This window comes from Trichosurus vulpecula, chromosome 7, assembly GCF_011100635.1.
Source record: "Trichosurus vulpecula isolate mTriVul1 chromosome 7, mTriVul1.pri, whole genome shotgun sequence".
NCBI classification, from domain to species: Eukaryota; Metazoa; Chordata; class Mammalia; order Diprotodontia; family Phalangeridae; genus Trichosurus; species Trichosurus vulpecula.
In genome coordinates this window covers 184438387-184460079 of record NC_050579.1, presented here as the reverse complement: position 1 = coordinate 184460079, position 21693 = coordinate 184438387, and the positions used below count along the sequence as shown (strand labels likewise).

At 37.6% G+C, this 21693-nt stretch overlaps 1 protein-coding gene across 1 annotated transcript in view; it reads right to left on the bottom strand.

Moving 5' to 3' along the window:
- RNGTT (RNA guanylyltransferase and 5'-phosphatase) overlaps nucleotides 1-21693 on the bottom strand; it is a 411159-nt gene that overhangs the window by 209730 nt on the left and 179736 nt on the right. The window contains exon 12 of the mRNA XM_036767783.1: nucleotides 9322-9390. Coding sequence (XP_036623678.1) covers nucleotides 9322-9390 — 69 coding nt within the window. The remainder of the gene's footprint in view (nucleotides 1-9321; nucleotides 9391-21693) is intronic.

The window sequence follows — 21693 nt, the reverse complement described above, 5'->3', positions numbered from 1 at the left end:
AACTGACTGTTCAAAAGCTCATTATTTAGCTTGTGGTTCATGCAAGTCCTCAGCTTTTCTTCTCTTCCTTTTAGACAATTCACTAAAAGCATTTCCAAAGGACAGTGATAAGGGGAATAAGAAATGAAATTCAAAATAATTACATTTGCTATGTAGAGAATATATTTTCACAGAATTTTAAAAATTTGAACAGCATTCAGGATTTTGCATGTTAAACTTAAAAGTCTTACATACTTAAAGTAGGTTCTAATATCTGTACTTTCAGCATTTAGGACAGTGCCCAACACATTTATAGTAAGGATTTAGTAAATGATTATGGAGTGATTTGATTTTGAGAAATGTCAAATTGGACGGATTCCAAAAGAACAGAGACAGAGACAAGTGTCCTGATACTGTAAAGTGGGGTTGGGAAATGAAAAACTTAGGAAAACACATACTGTAGGTGATTTAGGCTGGGTCTGATTCGACTGGTAGTTTCAGTTCAATATCAAAACAAAATGAGATACTTGTAGGTCATTGTACAGTTTACAAAAAAAAATTACTTAGTCATAGCAAGAGGATAGTCAACAAAAATAAGCATTCAGGACACCTCTAGTGGTTTCAGCTGAGCAGAGTTCCTTTGACAGATTTAGCCACTTTAACTCACCAGGGAAGTATTCAAGTGCCCCTGGAGTTCCTCATACCTGCTTTGTATTTAAGGAACCAGGAAGTGATATGAACAGCTGGAAACATTAATACCATGAGGCAACCAAGAGTAGTAGATGGTCTCAATAAATTTTGAGGAAAAATTAGCCTAACCTGCAGGAGGGGACCACAGATGGGTTTTTAAGTCCTTAGAAATAGAAGTAACAATCACTAGCAGTTAGGATGGGATAATTAAGCATGCAGAATTCAATTACATTCATTAAGCATAGATGAGTTACTGAGCTATATTTAAAAAAAGACACATCCTGATTTCAAAAAGCCTAGAATTTAATAGGCGTTAGATGCTCTAGATATACAATCTAGCATTTCCTTTTCTGATAGGGTTACCAGACTAGCAGATCAGGTGAATGCCAGTCAATTAATAAACACTTATTAACAAGCACACTCAATTTAATGGGAATCAAGCTAAGTTCTCCATTCAAAGAAATGTAAAAAGTACATCCTTTCAAGGAGCACTCACAGTGTAATGAGGAAACAGTACACAGAAAACAATGTTAAAAAAAAAAGCAAGCTATATACAGGATAAATTGGAGACAATCAGCAGAGGGAAGGCCCTAAAATTAAGGTAGATCAGAAAGGTTTGGTATAGAAGATGAGATTTTATCTAGGACTTGAAGGAAGCTAGGAAAGCCAAGAGACAGAGACAAGGAGAGAGATAATTTCAGGCATGGGGGACAGCCAACGAAAATACCCATCATCAAGAGTTGCAGTATCTTGTGAGAAGAATACCAAGGAGGCCAGTGTCACTGGATGACAGAGTATGTGGCAGGAATGTGAGGTGTAAGGAGGATAGAAAATGGAGGGTAGAGAGGAGTTGTGAAAAGCTCTGAAAGACAGAGGACTTTACATTCGATCCTAGAGGTGATAGGGAGCACAGAGATGATAATTTAATCCAGGGAAGCTAATGAGATCCCCACATAAAATAATATAGAAAGAGAAGAAAAGAGGGACCAGAATTAGTGGGTGTGACCTGGATAAATAACCAGAAAAGAAAACTGGGAAGGAGTCATTTTTAGACGGGATGAAAATCTGATCAGAGTAATGACTGAAAATATAGAGAAGAGAGCATCAAGTAAAAGAGGGTGATAGTGTGGAAGGCTGAAGAGAGGTCAAAAAGGATGGAGACTGAGAAAAGGCTGAATGATCTGGCAATTAAGAGATCATTAGTAACTTCAGAGAGAGTAGATTTGGTTCAATGATGAAGTTGGAAGCCAAACTGCAGAGAGCTAAGAAGAGAGCAAGTCATTATCATGGATTGACTTCTCAAGGAGTTTAGCCACAAAAGGGGATAAGAGATTAGATAGTAGGAATAGATGGACCAAGTGAGGATTTTTTGAGGATGGGGGTACAGGGCATGTTTGTAGGCACTAGGGAACAGCTAGTAGATAGGAAGAATATGGGACATAATGAGAACCCTTGTACATGGAGAAAAGTTTCCCTCGGCAAAAAAGGGCCACTGCATGTGAAGTAGAGATGAGTCAGTCAATAAGCATTTATTAAGTGCCAGGTCCTTGCTATGTGCTGGGAATACAAAGAAAGGCACAAGATAGTCCTATCTCCCCCCACCCCAAGAAGGCTCACAATCTAATGGAGGAGACAAGCACACAAATATGTACAAACAAGCTATATACAGGTAAATAGGAAATAAATAACAGAGAGAAGGCACTAGTATTAAGAGTGTTTGGGAAAGGCTTACTGTAGAAGATAGAATCTTAGCTGGGACTTGAAGGAATCTAGGGAAGCCAGGAGGCAGAGATGAGGAAAAAGAACACTGCAAATACAGGGGATAGTTTAAGAAAATGCCCAGAGCCAAGAGAAGGAGAATCTTGTTTGTGGAACAACAATGAGGCCAGTGTCACTAGATAACAGAGTATGGAGGGAGGAGGGTACAAGGTGTAAAAAGATTGGAAAGGTAGGGGGACTAGGTTATGAAGGGCTTTGAAGGCCAAACAGAGGACTTTGTATTTGATCTTGAAGGTGATATGAACCATGGAGTTTACCGAGTATGAAGGTGATATGGTAGAACTGACACTTCAGAAAATCGCTTTGGAGTGAAGGAGAAAATAGAGGCAGATGTTATCTGGAGGAAATGAAATGAAGAGAAGTGAGAAGAGGGAGCTCTCAGCAAAGCTCATTCTTCTTTCTGTCCTCCACATTATTATACAGCCTGCTAATTATACAACTGTTAAATTAAAAAAACCTTATTACTGTCAACTGTGAATTAGTACATTTCACAGTTGATCTGGGAACCTTATTTCTGCAGACTGCTTTAACTTTTTACATAGATGATAGAAAAGTCTTCTCTTTAAAAAATTAACAAAATGTATAACTAGTAGGTATGCAATGAAGTCTTTTACTCCAACTGTGAAATATTATAAACTTATATTTTATTTATTTGTAAGCTACTATTTTGTAAGAAAGTTTGTAGCTCTTGATGAAGATATTCAGTGAAAATTTAGTAATTTGGTTTTCTTTTTAAAGGACTTTTTTAATCATCTATGTAAAAAGTTAAAACAGTCTACAGAAATAAGGTTCCTAGATAGACTGGGAAATCACCTATACTAATTCACAGTTGGCAGAGATTTTTTTAACTTAAAAAATCCATAATTTCACTGAATATCTACATCTAGAACCATAAACTTCCTTGCAAAATAGTAGCATGCAAATTAACATGATATATAGGTTCATTACAGCACACAGATGTAATAAAAGACTTCATTGCAAATGTCTTTAAAGATTTCATCAAGAGGAATATGCATTAAATAAATCATCTTATTCCCTAAATTCTACACAAACCTTTTGCTTCAAATAACTATACATTTCTGCACTTCATATAAGTTTCTTCATTAATTCTAGGTATATTTAGTCAGTTTAACTTTTTTTGCACTTCTTTCTGCAATTTATGTCTCAACATTAGTTTTTTACATACATTGTCTTTTAATGATATACAATCATGACCATCTGTGAATATGACATCAATTCTACACACAACAGGCTTACATGCCAAGAAACTAATTAATCAAAAAGGAAGTATGTTCAAAATTACAAGGAAGTATTAAAAGAAAATGTCTCATATATGCCATCTTAGCAGATCTCACTGAAATCAACAATAATGGTTGTTTGGGTAGCTATATATTATTAAATATCTACAATGTGCAAAAAGTGATAGGGATATAAACATAAAATGAGGCCCTGATCACAAAGAGTTCATATTCTGTTAAGATGAATGAATTGTGCACTTTATAGACATTTAAAGACAAATCACAGTAAACTGAAACAGTTTAGGATTATTAATATCAGAGATTACCTTCTTCAAGGTCCACATTAAATGCTTTGCCTTATCACTACTCATGCTTCCCAAAAGGTGAAAGGGATACCTCTTTCTCCTATAAATTCACCTATATAGGTAGAGATTATTTCTAATCACAATAAGAAAACCTTTAGTCCAAATGTGTTTAACTTTATTTACATTTGCTGAAATTAATAACATTCAAGTCAACAATGACCTATTAAGTAACTACCAAATTCTTGACTAAATTACCTCCTGACTTAATGCCTCATGACAGCGTGAAGGATGTGGAATTAAAGTACTAACTGCAGAACTGGTCAACCTGAAAAGGTTTCCAGCATGGCCCTGATAACGGACTGTATGAGAGAATCAATCACCGGCCATTTCAAAATGGATTTCCCATAGATATTTCAAAAGCAACACATTGGAAAAAAATGAATATTTCTGTCCAAATCTGTCCCTATTCCAAACTCCGAACTGCTGAAGACACCACATTTCTTTGAATCATAAAGGTTTACAACCTCAGCATTGTCCCAGATTCCTCAGTATCCATCACCCTACACATCCAATCAGCTGTCAAATCTTATCATTTCTATTTCTGTAACATTTGTCCCATGAGATACCCTCATAATTGGAATGACCTCTAAATTGGTCTCCTTGGCTCTCTACTCAACGAACTCCAGTTAATTCTGTTAGCTCATCTGGAAAACGAGGGGACTAGATAGACTAAGGGGCCTTTGAGGCACTTTCCAAATCTATATTTAAGATCTCATGAAAGAGCTTCTATTAAGTGCTTACTATATGCCAGGCACTGTGCTAAGAGGAAGAAACGCAAATATAAACAAGCAAAACAGTTTCTCACATAAAGGAGCTTACATTCTAATGGGAGAAGACAATACATAAAAGGAGACCTGGAAATATAGGGAGGGATACTATAGGGAAGGTGGCATGATGTGGAAATGACTGGGAAGAATTTTTCTCCTGATTTTATACAGAATAGTTATGGAGATACTGTTTATTAAATGACATCATGGCTTGTGATCTTTATTTAAGCAGAAGAAAATAAAATACAAAAAGTTCAAGGCAAGCAAGAATCCCTTTAGAAATGAATATAACATATCTCTATATAAAAAGAAAATATCCCTAGGTAGAGAATGCTCCATGAAAACTGAGAAGTTAAGAAGGCAATTAGCATCTGTTTCCTATCCAGTGAAAAAAAAAAAAAAAAGGTCAGGGAGAAGTAGCATCATCCCAACAGGATATGAATATGAGAGACATAAAGCTATAAAATAAAGATTATTCAGAAAATGGAAGGGGAAAATACAGTTAAGTAATGAAAGAGTTGGTAAATTTATATGAAGCTATCTCACAGTGTCCTGCAATGTTGTGTTCCCTCCTATACATGTGCTCCTAACTGATGCTGGAGAATGACAAAATTGTGGATCCACTACAAGTTTATGCTATATAACCTCAACTGGGCTTTCACTGCTGCAAGGCAATCCATTTACACCTCTGAAATTAATTCACTATCCCATTCACAACAGTGGCTCTTTCAAAACCATTTTATCCCTCCTCAAGCTTCCTATGGCTCCTTCCTGGACACTCTTAGCTTAGAACCTGCCACTTACTCTTCCATCCAGTGACACTACCCTCCTTGCTCTCTCAATTCCAAGTATTTTCACTGGCTATCTCATACCTGGAATTTTCTCTCTCCTCATCTATTGCTTCCTGGCTTCCCTCAAGTTCTGGTTAAAATCCCATCTTATGCATGTAGTCTTTCCTGATCCTTCTTAATTCTAGTGCCTTCCCTCTGTTGATTCTTTCCAATTTATTCTGTATATAATTTGTTTGTATGTGGTTGTTCAAGCCTTAAACCCAATTCACACTCATAGATTGGACAATAGGTCCCTGCCCTCCTAGCACAGAATAAAGGTAAATACCAAACAGTAACAGTTTCTCTTTTGGCCAGGAACCCTGAGGGTTCCGCTCCCAGTTTGATTTTTTTTTTTAATTAAAGGGGCCATTAACTTCTTAAAGAGGCCTATTCACTGAATGGGCCTTACCTCACTCAGAGTGAGAACCTGAAAAGACCTTAGCCTGAAAGGGACAGGGGCTCTAAATGCATCCTGGGCCATCTCCAGTTGTCCTGGTAAATATCAGGCTACTGGACCCAGATGGCTCTGGAGGAGAAAGTGAGGCTGGTGACCTTGCACAGCCCTCTCTCACTCAAATCAAAGTCAACTGCAAATCATGTCATCAATTCCCTGAGGTCATGGTCCCCTTCTAGAACTAAGGACAAACACAACAACAATGTGGTTGTTTACATTTTGTCTCCAGCACTGGACTGTGAGCTCCTTGAGAGCAGGGACTTTCACATTTCTTTGTAACCCTAACTTAGAAGAGTCCAGGAACAATGTAGATGCTTAATAAATATCTAATGATTGATGAGTAGTAATTTCTCTTAAAGCTGATATGCAGATGTAGGAAAGTAGTGTTGGCAGAATCTGCCCCTTGTACTGCTAGCTTACTCTGGATCTTCCCACAGCTCAGACAAAAGATTTTTGTTTCTAAAACATTACATATTAAAAGGGGAAAAAAATTATCCTTTCTTTATCTCATCACTCCCAGTGAGGAAGATCACTCCATCATTCCATGCCTGAGAACTGCAATGTACTGAATATCTGTGCAGAACAACTCTAAATACCATTATCAACCTCATAAAAACATGATTCTGAGAAAAAACTGATATCAACTTCTATCCAACTATCAGGAATTAATTCTCCTCATGGCAATCTGATTCCCAAGGAAGCTCAAACACATATAACTAAGATGCTCAAGCCTGAGCCTCAACTCTTTTTTTTTAAAATTAAAGTTTTATCAATGTACATTGTTTTTATATTACATTTAAAAATTACCCCAATGCCATGAAAAGTCTCTTGTAACAAAGAAAAACAATTAAGCAAAACTAACAATACAGTGACTCATCTGAAAGTTGAATACAATATTCCATATCTGTAGCACCACCCCTAAAACTTTCTATTCTTTTTTAAAGTTTAATAGAAATATATTAGTGTTTCCAATTTATTTAAATATCTATTCAATATTTGGGGAAAATATCACTATCACTGAATCTTGCTTACTGAATATCTATCTACATCATACACCAACATACAATAGAAATCCACTGAGGATGTACTGATTTATGACATGAAATACCTAATGCTTTCTCATGTTATAATGCTGATTCTCCAGAATGAAAAAATTAATAACAAAGGAATCTTAAAAAGGATGTTCCTTTGGAAATGCTATGTCTAAGTAAATAATAGATTACTGAAAACATTTACATCAAGATATATAATGCAAAAATGAATCACCTAAGATGAGCATCTCATTAAAGTAAGGGACCCACTAGCTATTCTTTTCCTTCTATAAAATACACATACATACATACATACATACACACACACATATACATATACATACACATACACATAGAGCTGGAAATCCATACATATATATGATTTTATTATGCAAATTTAAAAGGAAGATGCTATTTGCAAAAGAAATTTTAATTTGGAGCCAATATACATGTAAGCTCATCTCCAATAAGGAGATATGATTATCAACATCTGAAGATGATGGCATCTTTGAGGTGACCATATTTCACACAGCTTCCTCTCTTTCTAATCACTGTGCACCTTGGAGAGGATTTAGGGAGAAGGCAAAGGAGTACACTAATGAGATAGTGAAAGTAACCACTAATGTAACCATGAATTCTGAAGTTCACACCAACTCGATCCTTACCCAAGACAATATGGTGTATTTGGTGCAATCAGTTTCTAAAACATGGAAGTGTAAACTCAGATTGAGGCAAGAATTATGAAACAAGCTCTCCTGAGGAGGCTTGCTAAATTTCATCTCAAGAGAACACAGTAAAATTGGAAGAAAAAAAAATAAAAGAGTCATAAATTTATGCAAATGAATCCTTCATATTAAAATACCAGCCACTAGCTTTAAGTGGAGATGGGAGAAAAAGGTAGGTGGTATTCTTCTCCTTTGACAAATTTATGAATACTATGCAGCCTTATAAAACTGCAGCATTACAAATGGAAAATTTGGGTAGCTATATAAAGCATAATGAAAGGATGGGCTGGGAGTCAGGAACAGGCATTCAAATGGTTTCAAATACAACCTCAAACATTTATTAACACTATGATCATGAGTAAGTCAATTAACATCTATGTCGTGAAACTCCTGGGAACTATCTCTGAAATCACACACAAGTTGTTTACTCCATTCCTAAGGAGATTTCACCTCTAATTAATCTTTTGATGATGTAAATGTAACCCTGAGTACAAGCACAGCGCAGGCTGTTTAAACTTCCAGTATAGCCACAGCAATATTTGTTTTGCATTGAGAATCATTATTTAATTTTAGAGAGGCCATCATTAGAAATCTGACCACTAAAGAATTTTTGTGACCAAAGACATTCATGAAGACTAACCGTGGGGTTGAAATCTACATTGATAAAAACACTTACTCTTATAAGTCAGATATCCTTAAAATATTAAAATAGTAAATACTTAACCCAGCTTAACCCAACATCACCTCATGTTAAAGAGATTATGGCTAGTCTTATTTATTCTATAATAGATAAATACATATTTGAAATATGCTTGAATACCACACAAATGGCACATCAAGAGCAATGACTCAAGCTAAAAAGTTTCAAGATCTGGCTTCAAAGTCACTTCAGTCTATTGCTATTATCTATAAGCCTTTTCTTCTTTTAATATTTTGATAACTGTATTTCAGTATAATTGATTCCACTTGCAATCCCATGTATTTAATGCATTTAAAAAAAATTATTCTGATAAGGGATCCATAGACTTCACCAGACTGCCAAAGGGGTCTCTCTGTCCATTGACACAAAAAAAGGTTAAGAACCCCTGATCTAGAATAAAGCTGGATATGGAGTTTGATACACCTTACCCTAAGGAAGACCTAAATAGGTTCATAGCATGGAGAAGAGAGGGAAAGCAGAGAACAGTGAAGGACAGGGTTAGTACAAAATGGAATACAACATATTTGCAGAAAACGAATCACCCTAACCTTATGGCTTTGTCACGGTTTGGAAGGATACTTCTTCGATTAAAAAACAAGCCATAAAAGTCAAAGTACCTTCAAATAATTCTTTACAGATTAATTATTACTCATAGGAATATTTACTCTACATACAGTAAAAACCATTCAATGGAATTGGGAAATTTTAGTCTTTAAAAATTATGAGAAAAGCATACATTTTAATAACATATGTTTCAACTTACTCCAATAGGCTGAAAAATAAGTCCATCTACTTCATGGCTGACTTCCCTAGCAAAACTTCCTTCAAGCAGCTGTGAAAAAAAAAAAGGGTAAATATTCTTGAGAAACAAAAAATTAAAAACCAGATTTGATTACATTACTTGGCTTTGTTAATCCTAAGAAAATAGCCAACTATATAATTAGATTAGATCATACTGACCCTTCTTAATGTAGTTTACAGTTAAAGGTCTAAAAAATTTATAATTTACTTATAGAACAGGATCCATAATAATTAAGGTTGAAAAATTTTTTATAGAAATACCATAGGTAAATTGAGAAAGTCAACAAAAAGTATGATAAAAATGACAAGATATTTAGTGCATATGAAATTATCAGGGAATAATATAAAACCACACTAAATAATAAATTCACTTGAAGGAAGAAAAAGTCAAACATTTCAAGCAAATTAATGGACAAAAAGAAGTAGGAACAAAGGATACATTACTAGACAATAAATATTTCATCAAGCAATAGTGTGGTAAAAGGACAGATGGAATAATGGATAAAGAGTAGGCTTCAGCACTAGGGAGACCTAAATTCAAGTCCAGTCTCTCTGAATGGCAATGTGACAATGAACAAGTCACTCTAAGTAGCAAAGCAAGCAATGATTTGAATTAATACTGGAAGGTTTCTCATTGGCAGTCCTCCTCAACCCCTAAAAATAAAATCTTAGGTCCATATCAAAAGAAGAAAATTATCTGGTAACTGATTAAAAGACAAGTGTGTGTGTGTGTCTGTGTATAAAGGAAAGTGACTATATAAGTAAAATTCAAGAACAATCAAAAGCAGGAGCTCACACCTTCAAAACTACAAAGAGGAAAATTTTTAACCAAAAAATGTACAAAGGCGATCATGAACAAACAAAATAAACAATTCAAAATGAAATAAAAATGAACAAAACAAAATAAAAAGGTTATGTTTGTAGGTAGCTGGAAAGTAGGAAAAGACTGAAGATAAGTGAGAAAGTGGGAATAATAGAGGGGTCAATCTTCTGTAGATGACAGAACAGAATGGAAACACTTGTAAATGAAAAGTGGTTTATCTTGGCAAAAGAAAGGCCATCTTTTCATGTGAGACAAGAGTGAAGAAGGAGATAGTAGCAGAAGGCATGTCAGTGATATGAGATGAGAAGGGAAAAAGGATTTTTTGATGAAAGGACTTGATTTTTTCATGATATATGAAACAATGGCCAAGATGGCAAAAAAGCAGGAAATATAGTAAGCTCCCCTTCCCACACCACAATTCCACCAAACAGATCTAGAAAATGCACTGAACCAAATGGTAATCATAAAATTAAAGAAAAGGCCACAGTGAGTCATTTTTCTAGCTCAGGCTATCACAGGCAGACAGAGAAATAGACACTGAAGCTGCAGTCTAGGTAGGAGCATGTCATATGAAGCACTCTGGCATATATATCTGAGGCAAGATAAGGTCCCAGATCCATATCTATGCACTGCAGCCTCATGCAACATGCAGAAATTGGAGCCCAAAGACAGCTTTGTCACTTACTAACCAGTTCTAGGATGAAATGGGAGGGGAGGGAATCTCTGCCCAGGGTTAATAGTCCAGGTTAGCAGGCCTTAGATTGTGTATTGATCAAGGAAAATTTCAGGAGCAAGCAGCAACTATGTGGCTCAGACTTCAAGAGGAAGATAAGCTTTCAGTTCCAACTTCTCATCAAGTCTTAAGTCTACAGATGAAAAACCAGGGCAAGAACTCAAGTCCAAAATAAGTCACTCCGAACCAGCAGGGCTTTCCAATTGGCTGACAGTAATTGAGACCAACAGCACTCTATTGAAATTCCAAAGGATGCAAGCCCACAGACCTGGTGTGCAGACTCAGGAATTCGTAGAGCTCAGACAAGGATGACCAAAATCACACTTGTCCTGACCAGCGCAAGCACTGAAAGATTTTAAGTCCCTAGCCTGAACTATCCCTGAGATCCTTGAATAATATAACACTGAATACCCAAGAAAACAGCTGCATGAACCTGAAAGACACAGGGTCAGCCAAGGTATTTCCTCCAGAAGTATACAAAGTCTAGCAGAATGAGCAAACAAAAAGAAGAATCCAATCATAAAAAGCTTTTATAGTAACAAAGACCCTCAAGAAACAAACCCAGAAGAAAATGACTCCAAAACATCTACAAACTAAAAGGAAAATACAGCTTGGGGATAGATTCAACAAGAATTCCGGGTGCAACAAAAGTTTTTTTTTTAAGAGTTAAAATTGTTTTTATGAAAGAAATGATAATGCTTGAGAGGAAAAAACAGAAACAAAATGAGCTATTGAAGAAAAATTCAAAAGGGAATTAAAAATTTGGCACGAATTTATTTAAACTCCCTGAAAATCAGAATCGACCACATAGAAGCCAAAGACTTCAATGAGAAGCAACAAGAAATAGTAAAACAAAATGAAAAGATAAAAAAAAATGAAGATGTAAAGCAAAAAAAAGTTTAAAAAATGACTTGGAAAAGAGATCAAGGAGGAAAAAAAATGTAAGAATCATTGAACGAACTAAAAGGCATGACCAGAAAAGAGGCTGGGCATCATTTCGAGAAATTTTTAAACTGCCCAGATCTCTTAGATCCAAAGGACAAAGTAGAAACAGAAAAAATCCACTGATCATTTCCAGAAAGAAATCTCAAAATGAAAATGCTCATGAATATGAAAGCCAAAATCAGAGCTTTCAGGTCAAAGAACAAATACTGTAAGAAAGAAAGAATTCAAGTACCAAGAAGCTATAGTCAGGATTTAGCAGTCATCATGATAAAGGAGAAAAGACCATAAAATTAAGAGATTCCAGAAGGCCAAGAACATAAATTGAGTATAATTCTACAGGGGAAAAATGGACCTCTAAATGAAAAGGAAGACTTTCCTGATCAGAAAACTGAACAATGTAAAAAATTTGAATTGTAAACACAGGAGGCAAGAGAAAATTTATGAAAATATAAACACAATTATAAAGGATGAAAGAAGAATAAATAGCTTTCATTCTAATATGGGGAGATGGATTATACCAGGTATCCCCTCAGACATCTATCATCAGGGTTTATAGAGGGAGTCTAATTAGACAGAAGGCCTAACTGTGGTTCTATTATATGGATGATCAGAGAGGAAGTTAATAAAAAATACACTGAGGGGGAAAGGAAAGTTATGGGAAATTATCTCACAAGTGAGTATCTATATGTACAAGAAGGAAGGGATGGGAGAAACAGCAGACACTTGAATCTCATTCTTTCTCATCTGAACTGATCAAAAGATAGAAGAACACAAACACACACAATTAGGTACAAAAATTTATTTTACTCAATAGGAAAATAAGAAAGAAAGAGAAGACTGATTAGAAGGAGAGTAGAATAAGGGAGTGATTAGTCCTGAGAAAATCAAACTCTAAGGATGTACAAAAACATTTATAAATCATTTTGAGGTAGCAAAAAATCAGAAACTGGGGAAGGTGCTCATTAAATGGGGAATGGTTAATCAAGTTATGGTACATAAATATGATGGAATACTATTGCATTGTAAGAAATTATGAAGATGACTGTTTCAGAAAAACCTAGAAAAACTTACATGAACTGATACAGAGTGAAGTGAGCAGAGCCAAGAGATCAATATTGATAACAACATTAAAAAGACATATAACTTTCACACACTTAGGCAATCTGACCGGCATAATGACCAATCACAATTCCAGAGGACTAATGATGAACTCACTCACCTCCTGACAGAGATGAAAGAGTCAGAATGCAGGATAAGACTTACTGTTTATAGCCAACTTGGAAATTTGTTTTGCTTGATTATATGTTTGTAACAGGGGCTTAGTTTCTGTTTCTTTCTCAGCTGGAGTAGAAGAATTAGAAAAGTCAGAAAGCCGGTGACTGAAAATAAAGTTAAAGAAAAAAGAAATAAGAGGCAGGGTTCTTGATTGGGAGGGTGAGAAATATGAAAAAATGGTGAAGGGTGCTTCACTCATATAGCACAGCACCTTCTTTGATGTGGACATGCTATGCTGGACAATCCTTGGCCAGTATCTCCCATGTCTCACAATCAGTTCCAAAGTTCTTCAGAGAGATCTTGAGAGTGTCCTTGTAACACTGCTTCTGACCACCATGTGAACATTCGCCTTGCATGAGTTCTTGTAACAACAATGTGTCTTGCAGCTGCTGTTAAGGTGTAAGACCCAACAAGACCAGCAAGAAGAGCTGCCAGCACAGATTCTTTGATCTGCTTTTCTAAAGAAAGCAACTTTAAGGGGTTGACAATCTCACTTTAATTAAACATACATACATCCTTCACTTAGTTCAGAAAAAGCCAGCACCCTGAACTTCAGAGCAAATACAAACAGAAATTACAAACAGAGACAGTATCAACAAAGCAAACAACACAAACCAGTCTATCCATAGCAATACAAAGTTACCAGGGAAGCATCAACATCTGGGTTTCTTCAACGCTGGGGGCTCCTGCAGTTACTCAGAGTCTCTGCACCAACACTCTTCCAGTGAATGAGAGCCCCAAAGCCAAAACGCCAACCTCTGAGTTTATATACCCTGTTCAGGGTCAAAGGGCATCACAATATGCAACTCAAAACCACATGATCTAAAAGCTTCTGGCATCACAAACATGTGCCTCAAACCCATGTAAACTAGGCTTTCCCTTGAGGTAAGCAGGTCATCAAAAACTCCTGATTTAATCAAAGAAACAAAGGCCAGACTCATCAAGGGCACTTAATTAAATAAGCGCTCCAAAAGAGAAAACAGTAAAAAAAAAAAAAAAAAAAAAAAAAAAAGTCATACCTTAATTACTGATACAGTTCTCCACAAAATAGTCTTTTAGGCAAACATACATTTGGCATTCAAAGAAAGTGGCCAAGCTATCAAAACTGTGCTATCTGAAACAGAATTTGAATGCTTAGCGATTAAGCTAGGGTATCTTGCCAGGTGATCATCAGAATGTTCCTAAGACAATTCAAATGGAAGCAATTCAGTTTTCTGATATGGCACTGATAAACTCTCCAGGTTTCACAGGCATCCAACAACGAAGTCAGCACAACAGCTCTGTACATCTTCAGTTTGGTAGGCAGCCTAACACTTCTTCTCTCTCACACTTTCCTTCAGAGCCTCCCAAACACTGAGCTAGCTCTGACTGTGCATACATCAACCTCATCATCTATGTGTACAACCCTGGAAGGGATATTGGCAAGGTAAGTGAAGTTATCCGTAGTATTAAAATTTTCTCCATTTGCTATAATCAATAATATGAATGGTGCGGTGCTGATGGGTAGAGTATTTGTGTTTTCTTGGTGTTGTTAGGCCAAAAATTAGCACAAGCAGGAATGAATCAATCCATACTTCACTGCCTCTTAGCTTCAGAGGCTGCATCAAGTGCTCAATCATCTGTGACCAAAAAAATCATGCACCAACTTTCCTTCCACTTTAGTCTTGGCTTGTAGCCTTTTCAAGTTAAATGTTTCCCATCAGTGTGGTAGCTGACCTTGAAACTACTTTCATCCCTGTTGAAGACTTCTGACAACATTGCTGAAAACATCATGCTAAAAAGCATGGGAGCAAGCACACAACCCTTTTTTTCTCCATTGGTGACTGGGAAAGTGTGAGAGCATCATCCGTTATCCAGAACCTGGCATGCATGCCATCACGAAATTGACCTATAATGCTTACGAACTTCTCCAGGCAACCAGATTTTGACATAATTCTCCATAAGCCCTCATGACTGACATCAGATCAGATCTACAAATGTTGTGTACAGACTTCTGTTCTGCTCATGGAATTTCTCCTAGAGTTGTCAGGCATCAAACGCCATATCAACCATTCCTCGGCCCTTTCTGAAGCCACAATGGCTCTCAGGTAGATGATCATCTGCCAGGTGAATGATCAGCCTATTAAGGAGGACTCTGGCAAGACTCCTGCCAGCAACTACTAACAGAGAGACCTCCCTGTGATTGTCACAGGACAATCTATTTCCTTTACCACTAGAGAGATGGACAATGGAGGCATCCTTGAACTCCTGGGGGATAACCTCCTCTTGCCACATAATCTGGAAAATTTCTGTCAGCTTTTGTATGAGTAGTGAACTCCCTGTTTTCTAAATCGCAGCTGGAACAGAATCAGTATCAGATGCTTAGACACATGAGAGGAGCCTAATAGCATTCAAAATGTCTTCTTCAATTGGAAGACTACTACCCGAAGACTACCTGAAATATACAGTTACTGACTTAAGCATTGATTGATGATGGTGTATCAGCAAGGCAATAATCACAATATAGATGATAATGGTCAAAATGCTTATGTGGTTCTCTACCACAAAATATATGAGAATCTCCACATAGACAGTAGAAGTAAACCATTTATTCAGACACCAAATAACGAGTTCTGAGACCAATAAGTCCATCCCAACATAATAGCAATCTTATTCTCACACCAGTAAGTCCACTTTATCATAACAGCAAGGAGCTTAAGGTACAATGTTGCAGCAGAGACCCACTCCATCTCACAACCTTCTACCCCCTCCTGAGACCTTGCTACCAACAAGCAAACTCATAGCACAGCTACCACATATATGCTCTCTTTCCCTCAGCTCTGTTGTAACTGCTCTCTCAGCATTTCCTGTGACACAATTTCCTTTTCTCCCCAGCAAGCTCTTCTCATATGTGACTTAGGCTTCCTGTGACGTAAGCAAGTCACATGGCCTATTAATGGGTGGGAAACATCTTCAAATCTAAATTGCAATTACAGATGGTCTGTTGAGAACACTATGGAGGTATTCCAGCCCATCTCTCCAGGATCATGATTTTATCCATCAACACTGAGTAGAGATGCACCATAGTCTTTGGCCCATAGTCTCCAGGGCACCATAAAAGCACTTCAAATTGCTACTATCAGCGTAAAACTGAATTTCATCTGCTTTCTTACTAAGCCAAGAATCCTGAATCTAAGCTTCACTTGCACTTCACTTTTAATGGAGTTAAATGCCACCTTCTTAAAGATAGATGAACTATCTTGCTGGTAAACCCTGTGGAATTCTCTTTTTTTCTTTAGCAGCTTCTGAATTTCCCCATCATTTTGTGGGGTTTTTCCCCCTGGTTACCTTTTTATGTCTCTCTTGAGTTTTGTATTTGGAGATCAAATTTTCCGTTGAGTTCTGGCCTTTTCATCAGGAAGGTCTGGAATTCCCTTATTTCATTGAATGTCCATTGCCTTGCCTGGAAAATTATGCTTAGTTTTGCTGGGTAGTTGATCCTTGGTTGTAGTCCCAGCTCCTTTGCCCTTCGGAATATCATATTCCAATTTCTCCTGTCTTTTAATGTGGAAGCTGAGAGATCCTGCGTGATCCTGACTGTAGTTCCACGATATTTGAATTGCTTCTTTTTGGCTGCTTGCAGTATTTTCTCCTTCAGTTTATAGCTCTGAAATTTGGCTATAATATTTCTTGGTGTTTTCAGTTTGGGATCTCTTTCAGGGGGTGATCGGTGAATTCTTTCAATGACTATTTTGCCCTCTGGTTCTAGGACCTCTGGGCAGTTGTCTTTGATAATTTCTTCGAAGATGCTGTCAAGGCTCCTTTTTTCATCGTGGATTTCCGGTAGACCAATAACTCTCAAATTGTCTCTCCTGGATCTATTTTCCAGGTCAGTTGTCTTGCCAATCAGATATTTCACATTTTTTTCTATTTTTTCATTCTTTACGTTTTGTTTTATTACTTCTTGATGCCTCATAGATTCATTAGCTTCCACTTGCTCAAGTCTAATTTTAAATGAGTTAGTGTTTACATTTTGCTTTTGAGCCTCCATTTTCAATTGGTTGATTTCACCTCTCAGGGTGTCATTTTCTCTCTTTAGATTCTGTATCTCCATAGCCATTTCACCAATCTTATTCTTTAGGGACTTTTCCATTTTTTCCATGTTTTCTTTTACCTCCCTAATTTGGTTTTTAAAATCCTCCTTTAGCTCTTCCAGCAGTGCTTTTTGGGCTGGAGACCAGTTCATATTAGCTTTTGAGGTATCTGATGTATCTACCGTGTCAATGCCGTCCTCCTCCATGTCGATATTTTGATCCTGCCTGTCTCCATAAAAAGAACCTATTGTCCTCGGTTTTTTTTGTATTCTTCTTCATATTTGTTGTTTTCCCTTTTCCTGGCGTTACAACGAATTTCTATCTTTGGGCTCTCTGTCCCAGCTTTCTTATTCTGGGGGTTGTGAGTCTAGAATTAAAACCTTCAGTTTCCTGAGGTGTGGGGGAGGGGTCTGGCTCCCTGGCGTCTCACTCCCTGTGAGTGCTCTCCAGCACTTGCTTTTCAGCAATGGTCTCAGCTGTTTGTTGTTTGAGCTGATGTCTGGCACTTCCCCTGGGGGAGCAAGGTTACGTCTGGGCTCCTGGCGTTGACTCCTTTCTAGTATTTGTCCTGTGAGGCCCCACTACTCTCTCCTCTGTTTCAGTTCTCTTTTTTTTTTTTCCCGAGGAATTCTCTGGGTGAGGGGGGGAGGGGTTAGAGCCGTTTACCTGGCCATTGAGTCTTCCGGAAGTTCAAGAAGCCAAGTTCCTGGGTTTTGCAGGCGTCATGAGTGGGTGTTTTCACGGCTGGTGGCGTTGCGCTGCCTCTCATCGCTCCCACAGACTGCCGTCCTGTGTTGGGAGGCCTGGGGATCTCTGCCGGTTCCGGGCGCCCAGCTTTCTCCCAGCCCGTCTCCCACGTGGATTTCTCGGCCAGCCGCTTCCGCCTTGGTCTGGAGCAGCTCCGCACCGAGCACTCTCCGAGCCTGCAGGTTCGTTCCTCCGGCCTTTCAAACTCTCCCGGCTCGGAAATTTGCCCCACGCTGACTGCTCGCGGTTTCTGACTCTCTCAAATCTGCTCAAATTCACTTTTTTATAGGAATCTGACAGACCTTGTGAGAGAGCTCCGGTGAGACGCTGCCTTCATGCGGCCATCTTGGCTCCACCTCTGAATTTCACCATCATTTTGTTCAAACCAGTCTCGATGTTTGTGAGTGTTCTGGCCCAGATGAGTAAACGCTGTGCTGCATACTACATCTCTCTCTGAAAGTTGCCCACTCCTTTTCTGCTCCACGGTTACCAACCATGTGTTGGTTCAGCTTTTCCTCCAAATTAGCAATGAACTAGTATTCCTCCAAGAAGTACTCAAATCTGTTGTCATTAAGTTTTCTGGTAGTCAGGACCACTGCTTTTGTTGAATGCAAATATTTAGCATGGAGAGGATAAGTCCATAATAAGTGCAGCACTCTGCACCACACATCGCCTTTGGCACTCTCACATCCTGTCTGTCTCTTCTAATTATAATGACATAGTCTATTAAATGCCGTTTGCTGCAAAGATCCATGCACGAAGTTTTATTGCATTTAGGTAAAAAAAAGACAATGTTGGTGCTGAGAAGGTCATGAGACTCATAAGTCTTCAGTAGTAACTGACTGTTGCTATTTCCAACTCCATTCTTCCCAAGGACTCCATACCATATCTGGTAAGTTTGTGCCTACTCTTGCACTAAAATCACCCAGAATTATAAGCTTGTTCTCTTTTGGTGCATTGATGATGAGGGTCTACAGGTCTTCCTAAAATTTTTCTTAGACCTCTTCAGGATTTATCATGGTGGGATGATGGTGGAATGGTGCTTTCTTGCAAGTAGCAATCACATTATCATGAGTCTGCTGTTTAATCCTTTTGGTAGACATACAAGCTTGCTGACTAGATTAGTTCTGACAGCAAAACCTATGCCAGCTTCACAGCGCTCTCCTTCACTACAGTTACTCCAGAAAAGCACGTATCCAGCTCCAACTTCAGTAAGCTGGCCTTCATTTACTAGTCCTGTTTCACTCAAGATTGCTATTTATCTGTAATACTTGCTGAGTATTCTTGTAATAAGAGCTGTTCCTTTTTCAGGTCTACTGGATTTTGTGTTGTCTTTAAGTGTGTACACATTCCATGTACAGATGGTAAATGGAATCATCTTCGTAAAAGTTTTTGTGCATTTTTTCTGTTTCGACTGCAGGATGGGATCCCTGCCTGCTAAAGTGAGCAGGGGTAAAGCAGACAGTTTTTAGGACATCTTATCTAGCCCCTTCCTCACACCAGGAGGTGAATAGTGTGGGCCTTAAAAGAATGTTCAGACACCCAAGTAGCTGCCAAACCCCACTGCTGCTTACCATGAAAAGATGACCCTGAGGCCCGGACCACCTACTTGTAGAGTTGTGACTACAGCTCCCAGTATATCCAGACCTGTTGCTTTATCACTTGCCTGTTGCCACAGGATTTTGAGGTAGGTAAAAGAAAAAAAAAGGTAAAATGGCATGGGTGATATCTTTTGAATCACACAATAAAGTGGATTTAAGTGAGGCTGAGTTGGGCCAAGTGGTTACGTTCACCATCTCTTCCAGAGTCATCAGAGTCCAGTAAAAGCAAGACAAAGTCAAGACAGCTGGCGATGGTTCAAAATGCAATGGATAACCCTAGTGTCTTCAATGTCTAATCAAGCTCTAAGTAATCCACAGCACGTATTTCAGTTGCCTTCATGGTCCCTGGAACAAATTGTTCCCTTCCGTCCATTCCGTGGGAGAAAAATCTTCCCATGGTTGGAGTAGATGCCCCCCTAACTTAATGAAGGATTTGAGACCCCTCAGTTTACCCTCAAGCTGGTTTAGCCCATCTGCCCAAATAGTTTACTACAGTATGGCCAGCCTCTGTGCTTGCTACTGCTTCCTGGAGCCACAGGGGAGAACTAGGTGAATCATTTGGACACCAAAAGTGAAAAGCAGCTCTAGGTACATTAACAACAGTAAGATAAATGCAAAATAAAACATCAGACCTATCAAATTGGCAAAGATGACCAAAACAAACAAACAAAAAACCAAGAACAATCAATATTAGAAAGGATATGGAAAGAGGCAGAATAATATACTATTAGCAGTGGTGCTAATTGACACAACTATTCTGGAAAACAATTTCAAGTAACACCAAAAAAAAGCAATTAATCCATCCATACCCTTTGACTCAACAATCTTACTATTAGGCATAGTCCCTTAGGAAGTCAAAGACAAAAATGAAGAATCAAAATACTTATACAATTGCTCTTTGTGATAGGCAAAATACAAACAGACAAAAAAAACTGGAAACAGCAGATACCCATTGTTTGGGGAAGACATTAAAAAAAAAACCCTGTGGCATATAAACGTTATGGAATAATATTCTGCAGTAAGAAAAAAATGAATACAATGAATTTAGAGAAGCATGTCAATTTCTGAGAGAGAAAGACTGACAAAGAGACAGAGAACAAAAAATGCAAATATACCTCTATCCTTACACCTCAGAGAGGCAGGTATCTGCTAGTTTGGTTTATTCAAACTGTAAGAGTTCGCAGTAAATTGTTTTTCTTTCTCTGTCAAATACAATTTTAAGGGAGGAGAGTATTTCCTTCCAGAAATAGCCATGTAAAGACTTAAATGTAAATCTATAATGCAAATCACACTCAAAGAGCATAAAGAAGACATCAGTAAAAATATATTTTTTTTTAATAATGAAGGAAAAGGAAGAGAAAACAAGGCTCTTTTAAAAATGTCAATACAGATGAATACGTTGCTCTAGGAGTTTATTTAGTAGAAATGAGATAATACAGCTTTCTGAAACTAGTCATTAAGAGCTTCCTTCAATCAATCAATCGATCAATCAATATGCATTTATTAAGTGCCTACTCTGCGCCTGGCACTGTGCTAAGGTCCTCTGATACAAAAAGAAGAAAAAGTCAGTGTATTACCTGAGGGAGCTTATAATTTAATGAATCCTTGATGAAATTATAAGAGAACAAGGACATTTTCACATGTTTTTATTAACCTGACCAAGACACATGGAGAATAAAAAATCCTACATCATTCATTGTTCAATGATTTTTAAAAAGAAGCTCACAGTCCTACAAAAGTGTTCATTAGGCAAAAGGGTCACTCTTGGGGCTATTTCTAAAATTACACAAAAGAATTTTTAGCAAGAGCTTGTGGCTAAACCCAGAACCCTTCCATTTCAATTTAATTCAACACATACTTGTTAAGCATTTACTAAAAAAGTGACACTATGCTATATGCTGGATTTTGAAGACAAACATCACTGTTTGTTGAAGACAAACATCACTATGCTCAAAAAGTTTGTATTTATCACCTGAAAGTAACAAGAACTATGCCAAATCAAAAAAAGGAAGAATGACCAAAATAAGAGGGAAAATAAAGCATTCCCACAGAGAAAAGCCTAGAAACGGAAAAAAAAAAAGGAAGAAATAGATGATGAAAAAAATTTTTAAAGGGGTAAAAGAATGTATGACAACTA